This window comes from Ptychodera flava, chromosome 5, assembly GCF_041260155.1.
Source record: "Ptychodera flava strain L36383 chromosome 5, AS_Pfla_20210202, whole genome shotgun sequence".
NCBI classification, from domain to species: Eukaryota; Metazoa; Hemichordata; class Enteropneusta; family Ptychoderidae; genus Ptychodera; species Ptychodera flava.
The window spans coordinates 47,131,210-47,147,811 of record NC_091932.1 but is presented as its reverse complement, the minus strand read 5'-3'; the positions used below and the strand labels follow the sequence as shown (position 1 = coordinate 47,147,811).

The 16,602-nt window shown below is 35.3% G+C and overlaps 1 protein-coding gene across 3 annotated transcripts; it reads right to left on the bottom strand.

The window, feature by feature from the left end:
* Positions 1-2,729: 2,729 nt before the first annotated feature.
* Positions 2,730-16,100, bottom strand: LOC139134136 (probable thiopurine S-methyltransferase). 3 transcript variants are annotated; one of them, XM_070701054.1, is made up of 10 exons: positions 16,004-16,100; positions 12,248-12,423; positions 11,167-11,255; positions 10,656-10,748; positions 9,993-10,125; positions 8,861-8,913; positions 5,529-5,603; positions 5,042-5,127; positions 4,038-4,082; positions 2,730-3,474 (listed from the first exon to the last, which is right to left on the bottom strand). In XM_070701054.1, the coding sequence occupies exons 3-10, from the start codon at positions 11,238-11,240 to the stop codon at positions 3,362-3,364; spliced, it is 672 nt and encodes a 223-aa protein (XP_070557155.1). In that variant the 5' UTR covers positions 11,241-11,255; positions 12,248-12,423; positions 16,004-16,100; the 3' UTR covers positions 2,730-3,361. The 3 variants fall into 3 exon arrangements, with proteins under 3 accessions (XP_070557155.1, XP_070557156.1, XP_070557157.1); XM_070701055.1 differs by lacking the exon at positions 12,248-12,423 and having other exon boundaries at positions 3,278-3,474; positions 16,004-16,071; XM_070701056.1 differs by lacking the exons at positions 5,042-5,127; positions 16,004-16,100 and having other exon boundaries at positions 3,299-3,474; positions 12,248-12,339.
* Between the last annotated feature and the right edge of the window lie 502 nt (positions 16,101-16,602).

Here is a 16,602-nt window from a genome sequence, read left to right as displayed (position 1 = left end):
TAGAATTTACCGATTATATCCACGCGGATGTCAACGGAAAACTTTATAGGAGACCATCGTCAATGACAATAGTATCGTTATAGTAAAATGTCAGCGAATATGTAATGAGCAAAAGTCGAAAAGATACTTGTTGGCGGACTGAATTTCCCGAATTTGACAATTTTGGCAACCGATTCTGTCACAATTCTTTCCTAAATATACCACTGCTGTTCGTGTTTCATTTATCGCTAAATGTGCTAGTTGAGCCTTATAACTGATTCTTAAGGCTGCGGCGAAACCATAGACTAAGTTATGGACAGCAGATGTTTCAAGAAGTGGCCTGAAAAAGTGCCAATGTGTTTGCAAAGCGGTTGGACTTTAAACTTTTAGGCAGTGAGTCCGTCCTTTATAACAGCCAGTTTTCAATTTTGATGATCAACAGTAAAAATTTGGTGGTCCAAACTTGACAGGCCAGACATAAAACAAACCAGGTACAAAACATGCAATATAAATACGGCAAGTTTCAATCAGCTTCGAACTCACAACATATGGTAACCTTGCGGTCGCCTTGCGGAGAAGCCACAGACACAACCCCTCAGACAAATCCCCACTCTCAAACTGTCATGTAAACCGAATAAACTGATAAGAATGAAACTAACAACAGCTTCACTAACTTTCCAATGTTGGACATCAGTGAAAAACAGAAAGATTTCAATCATTTCCCAGATGTGTGAGAAGTATATGTAACATTAAATGTGAATACTTGTTGGTTTCAGATAAAAATGTACAACTATGGTATATTTTGACAATTACTGTTAGCAAAATATGTAGGAAGTCATTATTGTCCAAGTCAGTTGAAAACTGTGATTGATAGCAGAAAACCACGGGTCATTTGTCCAATGATCACTGATACATGTAAATTTCGAACCTGATGGAAGGAGCGACATATCATCCTTAATTGCTCATCTTATCCATTCTGTGTGTGAGTTGCATTTGGCTGGTCCCCATGCTGTGATTGTCTACTTAATTAAGCAATGACCTGACAGTTATGTGTATGTTTATTTAATGCAATGGTTGGAACTGAGACAAATATGCTGGAGTGTATATTCACAATAGGTGCATCTTGCCATATGGCTCCAAATTACTTATCAGTGTTAGGGCTTCCTCCATGAATATCTGCTAAAGTTGGTCAAGTTAAAAAAGTCTCCGATTTTTTTATCGAATTTTACAAAAAATTGAGAAAAATATGACTATATTACTGTCACAGTTTTCAAAACTCTTTTACAAGGTAAACATTAGCTCCAAATATACAAAATTATCCCCTACTTTGAACAAAGTATAAGGCTTAGATCATCCCTGGTACTTGTATACCCAACTGCATAGCTATAAGACACGTAGATTTTGAGAAGACGTTTATTTTACTAAAACTGGCAAAAATTGCCCCAAAACGACAAAATTAAGTATTTCCTTACTACACGGACTTATCTCCTGTTCATAAAGAACGTGGCTATTTTTGACAGCTCATTTTAGGATAACCTGACCAAAAATAGCAAAAAAATAGCTGCAAAAATACTACATTGAAGATTCCATCGTTTAAGATAAACCCTAGGAACCTGTACAATATCTAGTTATCAGGTGAGTAGTTTTTGAGAAAAGGTTTTTGACCGAGAATGGCAAAAAATGCCCCAAAATACAAAATTTAAGCGGGCGCTGCACCCAATACAGCGTATTTTGCTCCAAACTCACTTGTTTTTGCAAATATTTATTAATTTTTAATTAATTTGTTGACCCGAGATTAAAATATTGGTTTGGTTCTAGCTAAGTAGTCGTAAGTTAGGGATAAAGAAGTGTTAATTCATTCAAATGTATACAAATCACATGATTTCCGAGCTTCGCATTTCTCCCAATTTCAATATTTCCAAAGAATGTAACTCCACTCTGGCTGGGTCAAATTTTCTGAAATTATGTTCTTTAAATGCTGTATAACATAACGACTATTTTGTTTGGCAATAAAGTTCTTACATTTTGAATAAGAGGCATTTGAATTTTGCTAATCATGTTTTAATCACTTTTTTGTGTGTCAGTCTTTTAACCCATGCCATTTTAGAATGAGGATAGATATGCAAAATAGAATAGTTGTTTTTTCCTGCATATACTCTTCTTTCAAGTGAAATATTATATTTCAGAAAATAGTGTCAAGTTTTTCACTTAATTTTTTTTCATCAGTACCAAAATTCAGATTTACCCTAAATATACATCCACTTCATCCTTTGAGAAAACTGTTGCTACCATATTAAACTTTAGATTCTCTGCTTTTTGAAATAGTATAGAATGAGATTGCTTTCTTGTCTTCTAAGATGAAAAATATTCCTTTGAAAAAACATGCAGCTCCACCTTAACATTTCATCACAATTTCAATATATCACAGTTAATCTGTAAGAACCTGTATACAATAATATCAAAGCTGTCAGACAAATAGTTTTCGAAGATCAACTTTTTTTTAAAGGCAAAAACTGCCCCATTTTGTAGATGTCATCATAATTTGAATATAGCATATATCATATATCAACCTATATACCAAATATCAAAGCTATAAGACAAGTGGTTTTTGTGAAAAAAAGTTTGACCAAAAATGACAAAATTTGTCTTTAAAATACAAATTTGCATATTTCTACACAATTTGAACTAATCTGACATAGGTCAACCCTCGCCAACAATCGTCTGCAGTCACGTGACAATGGCCACCATAATGGATTTTCGAAAAATATCAATTTAATCTTTAAAAATCTTCTTCTCCAGAACCAACACGTCAATTAAACTGAAATTTTACACTTATTGTCCCTCGTGTAAGCTCTTCCAATTGGATCGGTCACTTTGTTTGGCCGTCATATTGGATATTGTGAAAATCGCAATATAATCTTTTTAGAAATCTTCTTCTCCAAAACCAATTGTTGCACCACTTTGTTAGAAATTTCACTTGGTTCGGCGGCCATATTGGTTTTTGCAAAAAACCTATGATTACCATTGGATAATAGTCATAAATCTTCTTCTCAAAAACCATTACATTATTTGCACTGAAATTTTGCTCACGTCATCATTAGTCTAAGTACTTTCAAGTTTGCGAAAGGCATATGGATCGGGTACGTGGTTTGGCGGCCAAATCGGATTTTCAAAACATATCAACTAAACATTTAAAAATCTTCGTCTCCAGAACCAACACACTATTTGAACTGAAATTTGACTCATATTATACTTAGTGTGAGCACTTTGAAGTGTGTGAAAAACATTTCAAAGAAAAAGAACTGCATCAAGTTGAAGCATTCAGAAGGTTCAGGTTCATGTAATATAGCAAACAGTCTCATTATTTGCTATCATCGACAGACTATTTCAAAGTTAGATGGTGTAAGACCCAGTGAAACCATTTATGCCCCTTTTTCTTCCATCTGTCTTCCATTGAGTCTCCTCGTTGAATGGTGCGAATTACACATCTGTCTCCTGGAAAATGAGAATCAGAATGTGACTCAGCAAGAATGAAAATCACTGTTGAATTGTTTCAAGCAGAACGTCTTCTTACAGTTCCTGATCATTCCATTATAGGCATGTTATCACAGATATAACATTACAACATTACAGGCATGACATTATAACATTATAGGTATAAATCAAAAAATTTCATGCATAACATTAGAACATTTCAGGTATAGCATTACAAATTTACAGGTTTAACATTACAGGTATATACATATTTCTTTCTTTCATGAATTTGACTTTGTTTGTGCACGTGTACTGTCTATTTACTGTCTGTTCTGTGCTGTTTTGTGTCTATGTTTACAACTATTGTCTTACGAATTCTGACCTAGTGTTATTGGATTATGGACTGGTATGATTGCGATTATATAATTTTGAATGAACAATATTTCAAAGAATCTCAAATAATTCAAGAATTCCAATGCTATATCAACTTTGCCTTTATAAAAATGTGACTTTATTTTAATCAGGTATATATCTCTCTGCAAAGGATTTTTAATTGCAGAACAAATTCAAATACTATAGCTTACCAAAGATTTCCTTCATGTATTCTATTGGAACATGGTATGGTGCCCCTATTTGTAGAATAAAGTCAAATTATGTCAATGTTAATGAATTGCTGATGCAGTGATTATAGTCTCTTGAACCCATTATTTAGCAGTTTACAAATGCATGAGTACGCACTCGCTCTGTCAAAACTACAGCAGATTCTTATGGCTTTGCTGTTATTGTAAGAAGCTTTTAACTTTAAAGACTTTTTACCATTTTGTCTTTAACACCAATTACACTTTATTGTTCTACTCCTCAAAGCATGTTGAGATACACAGTATTCAGCTTGTCAACTTGGCCTGTCATGTATAAACTGCATTATAGTAAAGTGCATTATAGTGTTCTTGACAGGTGAATTCTCAGTGATCTAGACGAGAAATCAAATGTAAACAGTAACAGTGCATATTACACTAACAGACGCTGTGTCGATAAAACTAAATATTACGTGTTTCAACATGCTTTTGGGAGAAAAACACGAGCTTGGAGTTGACATACAAAACAATATTAGAAATCGAAGGTTACGGAGGCCGGCCCTTCAAAGACGAAGAAGTCTATCGATGCTTGACGTCAAAAAAAATAACGTGAGTATACGTGATATTGTTTCAGGTGAACTGTTTGATGGTCTTTTACTGAGCAGCACCTGTGCAGCTAGGCAGATTACATTTACATTTCAAAGAATAACATTTATTTCACTTTTTACTAATTTCACTTTTACATCGAAGTTTTATTCCACAAAATTTCTTCAAGAAATAACGCATACTATTTTACATCTGTATGATGCACACTATTTCCTTTTGTCTGCTGGTTAAACTTTGGTGTGAAACAAAATAGAGCACACTGATCGAGTACCTGAACACTGAGCATTATACCTCTTCAAGTTCAAGGGTTGTCATTCTTTTGATATGTAATTCTGTTTGCAGTCAGATGTTTGTTAACTCCATTGTAGGTAGTGAAGATTGCATTTTCGTGCTAATTTGTGACATACCTTCCATCACAGTGGGGTCATTCTCATTGTTTAGCATCAAACACTGTGCCCCAGGTTTCATCAGAGAAACCAAAATATCACTGTATCTGATCGAAGTGTGAATGAAATTAGAATATGTGTGAAACTCGTGAGATACGACAAACATATCTATATTTGATCAATACATATATTTTTCGAAATTTAATTCAAAGATGGTACATCTCTACTTTGATTTATGGTTGTTTCATATGGTTAGAATAGCAAAACATAATTGAAAAATAAGAGAGGCAGAATGTAACTGTCAACTTTGCATTTCACTCGATGGTAACAGCTCTTTTAACAGAGCCCCATCCCACCCCCGATGAATTTATAGCCTTTTTGTTTTCATCAACTGGTCAGCTAGTATTGAATAATTTAAAGTCTGGGAATGAGAATGGTTATGTACAGTTCATCTGTATGTAGATTGAACATTCTGTGAAACCATCTATAAGTATATAACTGTGCTTACTGTTTATGTTTGCATGGCGGCAAACCTCCAAAGGCAAGTCTGTCCCACACAGCATCAAACTGACCTGCAATAGAACTGGATGAACAATAAATGACAAATAATATATTTGTAATTATGCCAGTGAACACAACATCGACTGCATTATCAGAACCTAACGTACCACTATACACTTTCCTGTACAATTTGCACAAAAATGCTACGATTTATGTCCGAGTACATCGTACAGCGGAGATACACCCGAGACATGTAGCATCGAGGATAAAACCAAAGTGTATGATGTACAAGTACATCAATAAATCCTGGCATTTTGGAATTAAAATATACTAGTAACCATTTTCAGTCAAATTTTCTGAGAAGACTAAAATGTAAAGCGTTAACCATTCAAAATGACCTGTAAAACATTGCCTTACATGATAGCCTAATTTTTCTGTACAATTGCGTAAAGTAACATTATAGGTTAACTGACCATCTGTCTAGATGTTTAACTGTAATCGCAGTTTTACATAATATTGTTGAATCTACTTTAGCTGACAAACGAATTCTGGTCTGGAGTATGATGTGAATATAAACAATCAATGACTGCATAGATGCCGTGTTGACAAACTGAGTATAATATGTTTTAGAGAGTACAACAAGAACTTGCAAATTGGCATACAAAATAAAAAATGAACAAAATCATCACAACTTACAGCTACATACTGGCTCTTTATATGTACTAGAGCCTATAAATTTACATCTTAAAGGGACAAGTCTCAATCCCTGGTTATTGTGGTTCATGTTGACATTGAGTATTTACATGCATGCCGGATTACGCCCTTTGATTTCCATTTTCAATTTGCTTTTAGATAAAGTTGATAAATGACCTGCCCATTTTCAATTTGCTTTTAGATAAAGTTGATAAATGACCTGCCCTTTTACCAACCAAGTTAATAGAAACAGCTGCTGGAATGAAAACTAAGTCAATAATGCTAGGTTTTTTAGTCCCCACGGACATCCTCCGAGGGTACTTATGGGCTTGGTCATGCCTGTGGGTCCATACGTCCCTTCAAGCAAATTGCTCAGAAATGCGATGAGCGATTTCATTCAAACTTGGTACAAGGATCACCACTTATGTCATACATATAGGCCGTGGGCTAGAGGGGATCTACGTGCACCCCAAAGGATAACAAACCTGTATTTTTCAGAACCCTTGGGATCCCTAGAATACGAAATGCAATTTTAACAGAAAAAATATAGGGATGCAATAGGTGTTACAGTCATGTTTTGAAGGGTACCACAAAATCACGATTTTGCAACCCACATGCATTTTCGTTAAATCTGTCTTCTTGTAAGTCATCTGCTAAGCTTATGTTTTAACATAACCTCACTTGTTTGGTATCATTAGAAAGGCAATTTATTTTTCTTTAAGAGGACATATTGCACTATGCAATATCTTCTAATATTTTGTGAAATATGACCAAACCTTACCCAATACCCCAAAGTTTAACATCGCAAATTACAGTAAATCTCAAATTCTACCAATTTTTTAGCTAGACATAATACAAAATGCAATGTTTTGTATGGAATCTTTTTTAGTTGGTACAGGAACATGTAAGAAATATGAAATAGACTTTTAACAGAAAAAATGTTGGGGCTCTACAGCTGTAACAGTCATATTTTGAAAGGTACCGCAAAATCACAGTGTTGCCGACTTGCATGCATTTTTGTTAAAGCTGTCTTCCTATAAGTCATCTGCTGAGCTTATTTTTGAATATAACCTCACTTGTTAAGTATCATTAATAAGATAATTTATTAGTCTTTAAAATGACATATTGTAATATTCAATATCTTGTACACTTTTCATGAAATATGACCAAAACTCACCCCATACCCCAAAGTTTACATTGAAAATTGCAGTCATAGCTAAAATCAAATTCTACCAATTTTTTAGCTAGACATAACAAATAAGGCAATGCTTTATATAAAATCTTTTTATTTTGTACTGGGGAATGTCAGAAATATGAAATAGACTTTTAACAGAAAATATATTGGGACTCTACAGCTGTAACGGTCATATTTTGAAGGGTCCCGCAAAATCACAATATTGCCAACTCGCATACTTTTTTGTTAAATCTGTCTTCTTATAAGTCATCTGCTGAGCTTGATTTTTGACATAACCTGGCTTATTAGGTATCAATAGAAAGGTAATTTACTGAAACCACTTGTCTGATAGCTTCGGCATACTGGTTTGAGATGACAGGTGCCTTGGAATTGTCTTAACCTGATATATTTAAATTATGATGAAATCTGCAATTTTGTATTTTGGAGGGAATTTTTGCCGTTTTAGTCAAACGTTTTATTTCTCAAAAACAACAACACTGATAGCTTTGATAATTGGTAGACTTGTTCCCTGGAATGATCTTAATATGATAATATGATACATTAAATTATGATGAAATCTGCAATTTTGTATTGTTGGGGCAACTTTTGCCATTTTTTAACTTTTTTTTCCACAAAATTCGCTTGTCTGATAGCTTTGACATTTGGTAAATAGGTTCCTAGGAATTATCTGAATGTGATATATTGAAATCTGAAAGTTTGTATTTTAGGGCAATTTTTACCATATTTGGCCAAATCATGTGTTTCTAAAAAACTGATCGTCTGATTGCTTTGGTATTTGGTAGACATGTACCTATGGATGATCTTTATTTGATATGTTCAAATTATGATGAAATCTCCGATTGTGTATGTTTACAGCTTTTTTTGCAACTTTGGGCCATGCCCTCTTAAAGAGTCGGCGATCAAAGATTTCCACCTTCTTTATCAACACACATGTGTCAAAAATAGTCTCTACATAATACAGCAAGCTCTATTGGCCGCTAGATCCCTTGTTCAATATGTTTCTGGTCTACCACTTATGAAACTTATTTATAAGCTCTTGGAGAAAGACAAAAATCACTTTCTTAGTCTTTCGAAAATCGAAAATAACATTTTTCTCCATAGACTTCACATATGGATGGCAGTCATTTTGAATTCCAAATATCAGTAAGTGTCAAGCAATTTTTTCTTTAGTGCCAAACTTTGCACAGTGACCCCTGACTTCTATTCTCAATTTGGTAAGAGAATGAATGAAAGTTTCACTGAGGAAAGTTTTCAGCTCTTTTACTTCAAGGTGCACACTTTTTAACCTTTATCGTTTGTGCCGATGGTACACAACATCTATCATCTGTAGTAGTCCTGCTTTTGTTTTTTATCAAAAAAGTTGAGGACAGTGAAAGTTGAAAATAAAATCAGTTTTTTTAAATATATCATCAGAGTCAATGAGTAATCCGTTAGTATCATTTACAACTTACCTGGAAAAGTCAAAGAAATCACAACAATAAACTTGTATGTTGTGTTCTTTGCTCTGAAACACAAACAAAATAATTTTTAGTGAGAGTCAAATATATTTGCACTCGATAAACTATTATGACAATTCAAGATATAACACACTGATACACTCAAGAGAAAACCTTCAAGCCAAACTTATCAAAAGGTTTTGATTAAGAGGACAAGATAATGGAAATGTCAGTATGACTTAAACAGGATGGCGCTTGAACAGTGTTTTGGGTTTATTACGTGGCTGATATCTCAATTGGAATTAATACATGCATGGTAAAGAATTTATATCCATGGAAGAATGGGATCTTTGGAACGGCGTAAGAAGACATGACTGCCATCATTAATAACCTGTTCATCCCCATTCCCACTAAACTGGTCCAGAATCACTATTGATAACAATGAATTTTGGCCAAACCATATGTGGTGAAAGGGTATGACCTTGAGTTATTTTCTCTTTGTTTTCAAGTTATTTAATCACTTTGGCAGTGCCTAAAGTATTGTACAAAATGACAGAATAATAACAAATAAGAAAAACGCACATGAGAGCAATATAAATCGCATGTTTTCACAGTTTGAGTCACATTGATCAACGTGTGTCTGAGTAATATAACAGCTCTTATTTTACAATTTATCGTGATAAAATGACTGTTGGATCAGATCTTGAAACAAATATGAGATAGTATACTCATGGAAATTAAGTATGAATGAAATCGATTTGGGCATATCTGAGAAATGGCTCTGGAAGCATGCACAGATGCACAGATGCATGGACAGACTAACGGGATGGCTCAGATGATTTTCTTAGCTAAGAGTGAACCCTGTCTTGTGGTACACTCCTTCATTCTTATGGACTCCCACGAAGAGCAGCAATCAGTGTGATAGCATACCACAGGATGTTGCTAAAATTTGGACATGGTCAAAGAAACGTTGCATTCTGAAGATAGCACAGAAACCGTTCTTTTTTTTCTAAAATTTCGTACGATCCATGCATGATTGCAAGGTCAGATACTGACCACTGGCATGAAATTAAGATGGATAATATCGTGACAAACCGAAAGTCAATTAAAGGACTGAGCTTGAACATGGCATCGATGTATAGCTTACTTTGAAGATTGTTCCGCCTTTCAGATTTTCCATCTGTGATACTGCATAATCCATTTGCTGTTCTTCAAAAAATGTCTTTATTGCAACATCACAAAACTCAAGTCCAGTGACATCATGACCAAGATCTGCAAACCTATAAACAGGATCCAATGACAGATGTTATTAATCATCTTGATGTCATCATTACTTGGACATTTCATGATTGCAGAAATCAAATGTTAGTCTAATGGCAGCTTCTTCATTAAAATAATATTTTCACAGGAGGGGGGGTTGCCGGAACTATGCTCAAAGGTGGAATGGGAACATATAACCAATGCAAACACTCAATCCCTAAGGTACTCTAGAGAGTGATGAAGTTTAAAAGGTTTGTCGTGCAGTAAATCGTAAAATTTACATGTTCCAGCTATGTTTACATCATGCATCTAGATATCCTGTGTGTATGCATGCAGACCCCCTCCCATTGAAAATATTATTTTCATACCGACTGTTGATATTTGACCTATTAATTTTATCAGCTTAGTGTTGACATCTATAATTTTATGTGAACTTTGTAACGATTATAAGTGATGGCAAGATCTAACACATTCAACAGTAAATTTACCTCTAGGGAAGGTGTAAGTTTTTAATGCCATGGTGTTGCATCAACATAGCAATTTTACTCACCATTTTAGGTCAATAGATTTTCCACAAAGGGGTACAAATATTTTGATCCCTTTCTTTCCTCCAGTAAGCAGATCAATATTATCTATAAGATAACTTCATGCAATAATTGATTATAGATACCAGTATTATAGGAGATCTCAGTAATAGGGCTTTCAAATCTTTTTAAAATGAACTGAATAAATATTTAATATGCTTTCAGAGAAGAATTGTGTTTCTTTCTCGTCATAAACTCAGGGGGAGCACTTTAAAATCCACAAATGTCACTAGTTTAAAACACAATTTTGGTATGAACCTCTAATTTACTATACCAAATGTGGACCTCTACATTTGAGAGAGGGGGTGAAGGATTAAAAATTCCACATTAAATACTAACACTGCGAATTGTGACGTCACAGGTTCCTTTCCGTGTATTTCTCTTGGAATTTTTGTGTGTGCGTGTCAAGGATAATAGACTGTTTTTATTTTGAATAGTCACAAACAACAACTCTTGTAACAGAGCTTTTTTACTTACTCATTTACATAATTTTTATGAAATCCTATTTTGCCCATCAACCATCTATTCTGCCACTTTTCTTGCTCATCCATTTAAAAGTGTCTAAGCTGTAGACCAAACAACAACAATAAAAGTGGATAATCTCTATATGACTACACTACACAAGTACATGTAGTTTTATTGACTGATATGAAAAGCTTGAAGGGAAACCAAGTCAAGTATTCATCATAATCAATGTCAAGAGATGATTTTTGTCAAACAATTCCTGAACTGTTCCGTTGGCAATATTGATTTGCCTGTCGCTAGATCTTATTTTAATCAGATTGTATCTGAACTAGCCCTGCGTACAGGTCTGTGTGTTACCGGCGTTATACGGCCTCCAGCAGGTAGGCAGGGAAAGGATTTTGCCCCGATAGAGTAGAATTTCGGCCAAAAAGACCGTTTTTCGTTGCGGCCCGGATCCGGACCGCAGAGTCGCCAGTTATCTCCATAGACCGTTGCAGGGCTGTGGTGGAGGCCGTATAACGCCGGGAACACACAGACATGTACGCAGGGCTATATCTGAACCAGCTAGTTTTCTCACATAAACCGGACACTGACACTACAAGTGTTGCAACGAACTTTCTATAGCTACCGGGCTTTCCGTGGTCATCTTTGCAGCAGTCTACAAGCACGTCTCCTCTGCTAAGGTACTCGCCGATATCACTCATACTCCAAGATTAAAAGACTGCACTTCGAATAGCTTTGTGTTGTGAGTACACCCTTGTCATCGCTGAGAGTCACAATTGTCTAAGTGATTTTTTGTGTGTAGTTCAACTTCTGTACTTCAAGTAATTTTTGTAATTATATTTACTTAATATTATAGGTCTTTTGAGCATTTCAGACATAACCTACTCGTGTCTGTCTTTCCTATGCTCACTACTCAGACCACTATCCCCGCACATTTTCGGCCAGTTCGAAATTACGTCAGAGTGGTTGACCATCTCCCGAGTATGGTACTTTCAATTCATGGCCACTTCCATGTGTGGCTTTAAATATCAAATGATACACTATCCAAAAATGGTAAACAATTAATTGTTTCTCTCCTGTGAAAACTTACCTCTGCTTTGCAACGTCCACTGAGATGATCTTACTAAATATTTGCTGAAATTCTTGGCAAAGTTCAGCCTCAGATTTCACTTCATTTGTCAAGACAAGGTGAATACTGAGTTTTACCAGTACATATACCACCAATCAATGACCTTTGACCCGTGTTTTCAAGCAAACAGCTGTATTCTGTATGTGCATAGCAAAGACAGTCCATAGTGACTGAGGTATTGCATTCATTGAAACCAGTCTAAATCAATGCTATGAGACCTAGTCCTAAACCCCTGGTTCTTCCATTAGTTCTTTTGACATTTACTACATAGTACTGGTATACAGGTATTTCAGCTTGACTGCAATTGCAAGTTCATCACACGCGTTGTCTCCTAAAGTACACACAGATGTGTTGATAAGCCAGACATTTTAAAGTCGGCCATTTTTCATGAATTTTGTTTGATACGAAACACTGTTTATATTGTTTGACATGTTGAAAGATAATGAATGAATGGGTGACCATGGATATATTCGACCGTGGTTTTAGACACAATACCTGAAACCAACGCGAGAAAGAATAAATGGTCATAACCATCTATTCTTTCTCGGGATGGTTTTATTTAATTTGTCTCAAACCGGGGTCGAATATGTGCATGGTCACCCATTCATTATCTTTCAACATGTCAAACAATATAAATAGTGTCTCGTATCAAACAAAATTAATGAAAAATGGCCGACTTTGTTCGTTTAAAGTTGCCGGCTCATTTAATTCATTGGTTATAGAAAAACACGAAAGTATTTCTGGTCTTAAGAAAGACAGCAGTCAATTACCTTTCTCTTAACTTGCGAGAGGTCATTAACTGGCACCCTGTGTTCTGACATTGTGGCGTCTCTGCCGAGACCATAATCTCTTGGTATGTTTTTCTTACAAATTTGGGATATATGTCTTCCCTAAGATCCGAGAGACTTAGTTCATGTTTTTCTAATTAGTGATTAAATGATTCGGTAACTTTTAATGTCTGGCTTATCAACACATTCTGTGTATACTTTAGAAGAAAACGTGCATGTGAGATGAACATGCAATTGTTAACAGTCAAGCTGAAAGACATGCATATTTACTACTTACGTTATTGTGATTTCGTTACAGATTTTTACAATTATGTTACTGATTTTGAAGGTGAGGTACACTGAGCTGTACTATGTCTGTCAATTACTAAATTAGGTTTGTAACCTTGTTTCCAAATATTCCCCTTTTGTTGTAATCATTAATTACTTTGCCGCAACATTTGACTCTCAAAAACAACATTGGATTCAGCAAGTTTTCTGCTGGAAACTTCTTTATCTTATGACCAGCTATCATGAACTAGTGAGACTCTTTACAATTTAGCTTGAACCTTGGACTATATGTTTACATCTTTGCTTGCCAACTTAAAGGTCTGTTGTCCGGGCAGCTGAATGCTCCCCGAAATCAACGGACCCGTGCGAGCGGAGGATGTATATTCAGGACTCAGCTCCTATCAGACCAGGGAGGGAATTATACGAGTTCGGGAGAGCAAGAAGATAGCACCATGCCATGTGCCTGTGAGCTGGAGGAAAACCCAAGACAGAACCAGATATGAACTGTAAATGCTCACGTGTTTCATTATATATTGCAGTTATGTGTAAATTTGAACCTTTGCCGCATGTTTGCAACTTCATTGAAAGTATTATGATCAACATAATGAACAATATTCACCACAGATTAACTCTATAGGTCATTAAGTATTCAAATATGTAATTAGCTGATATAAAATAATTAATTTCTTTGACTGCTGTCATTGTATCATCACTTTATTTTGGAAGTATAATTGCCTTTGGTCAAGTCCTTCAAACTATATATTCCAAACTTTGAAAGTTAATTAGATATGCAAACTATTTATTAGCTGACATGAAAACTTAAGTGCGAAATGACTTCCAATATTGGTATAACCTGGTATAATCATCAATGTACATAGCATGTTATGCCAACTTTGATCAAATAAATCCTAGAACATATCCCTAATTAGGAAAGTTCATTTAATACACAAATCAGGAATTGGCTGAAGCAAAATGCTGAATGCTTTCAATAATGTTAGCCTACATAATAGTATCTTTAATGTACATAGCAAGTGTCATCAGTTTTGGTCATGTAAATTCAAATATATATCCCTAATTTCAAAAATTCATTAAATATGCAAATTAGGCTTTGGATGAAGTAAAAATGCTTAATGACTTTCAATAATGTCGTTTCATATATCTTTCATGTACATAGCAAGTTTCGTCAACTTTGGTCGAGTCAATACAGATAAATATCCCTGATTATGAAAGTTCATTAAATATGCAAATAAGGAATTGGCTAAAGTTCAAATGCTTAATGACTTTCAATAATGTTCTATTATAGTATCTTTAATATACATAGCCAGTTTCATCAACTTTGGTCACGTCAATTCAGATAAATACCCCTTATTAGGAAAGTTCATAAAATATGCAAATTAGGAATTGGCTGATGTAAAAATGCTTAATGACACTTAATAAGGTTTTATCATATTATCTTTAATGTACATAGCAAGTTTCATCAATTTTGGTCATGTAACGTCAAATATATATCCTTAATTTCAAAAGGTCATTAAATATGCAAATTAGGATTTGGATGAAGTAAAATGCTTAATGACTTTCAGTAATGTTAAATCATAGTATCTTCAATATGCATACCAAGTTTCGTCAATTTTGATTGAGTACATTCAGATATATACTCCTAATTAGGAAATTTCATTAAACATGCAAATTAGTAATTATCTTTCACGTCACCCCTTAATATCTTTCACAGCTGATATATTGTGGTGTGATCAACATTTGTAGCGAATATCATCAAATTGTGTGCAGTCGTTGTCAATATATATCAGTTTTTTTCTAAAATCATTAATTATGCAAATGAGCAAAAAGTAAGCAAGCCACACCCACAAAAAACTAATCAGTTCTTGCCAGTTGCAAACTAAATCTATGTACCAGATTTGATTCTGATCTGATGAGCCGTTTTTGATAAATTGAGTACACAGACAGACAGACAGACAGACAGACACACAGAGAGACACACAGACAGACAGACATCGCTGCAACATATGCTCACGTGTGTCAACACGTGAGCAAAAAAGCACGTAGGTTAATGCACGCTTATAATTGTTGGGTAGAATGTCCCACCCTCGGGGGACACTGTCACAATAATATATACCACACTATCAACCCGTTGTGCGTCATCAGCGTCATGTCTTTTTGACTTGTAATTTTGTAGAAAATAAAGAGTATTTGGGTAAAGTGTAGAATTTTAACCTTGGTTTAACTGAAAATTGTAGGTACCTCCATGATTGAACCGATCAAGGTACGGTCCGAACACAAGCTCTGCGTTCCATGCTGTCACTGTGTTCCAGGTGTCCCCAGCATTGTACGGTCTCCCTCAGCATGGTGGGAGGCCGTACAACACCTGAAACACACAGCAGGATCGTACCCATGGCTAACGTATTCCAGCTGCAGTACTGTTGCTCGAGAGTTTGCCTGGGTATTTGGGTCGGACGTTTGTCATCTGACCCGAATAAAATACCCAGGCAAAACCTGGAGCTATGTACAGTTACTACTACTGCAGCTATTTGAACACACATTGCAGGCTGTACCAAATATATTTGGGTGTCAGTGTCTCGCCCCTTCTCCCCACCCTGGGGCATGAATGTCATCTACTCTGTCTGGTGCACAAGCGATTGTGACCTACCTGTAGTAGAATACAGAACAGCACGTACCCTAAACGAACAACACGAGCAGGTAGATATCATAGTTTTGACCTGACTGACGAAAGTTCAGTAGCTCGAATTGTTTCCCTTAAATAAACACTTTACATCGTCAAGTAATGAATCAAATTTGAGTACTAACCGCCGTCAGTATGACACGAACGAGTTGGAAATGCAGGGTACCGTGCCAAAAAAATACAGTTTGTTTGTGTGTGTGTTTGTGCGTGTGTGTATGTGTGTGTGTGTATATATATATACCGTACGCTCTGTGCCCAAGTTCAGAGGTTGCCATAAAGCCATTATGGTGATAACCGGGAGGGCACATTGTATACATTTTGTGTGTGTGTATATATATATATATATATATATATATATATATATATATATATATAATAATAATAATTATATAAATATATATGTGTGCGTGCGTGCGTGTGTGTGTGTGACTAGCTTGACCGTTGAACACTCGTTTCTTGTGATTTTAAACGATAGATATTATGAGCTGAGCAAGCATTGATAAGATGTCCCGAGTAGTAAAATTTGTATAGGCATTACTAGCTCTGCATGGCAAGGTTGTGTGTTA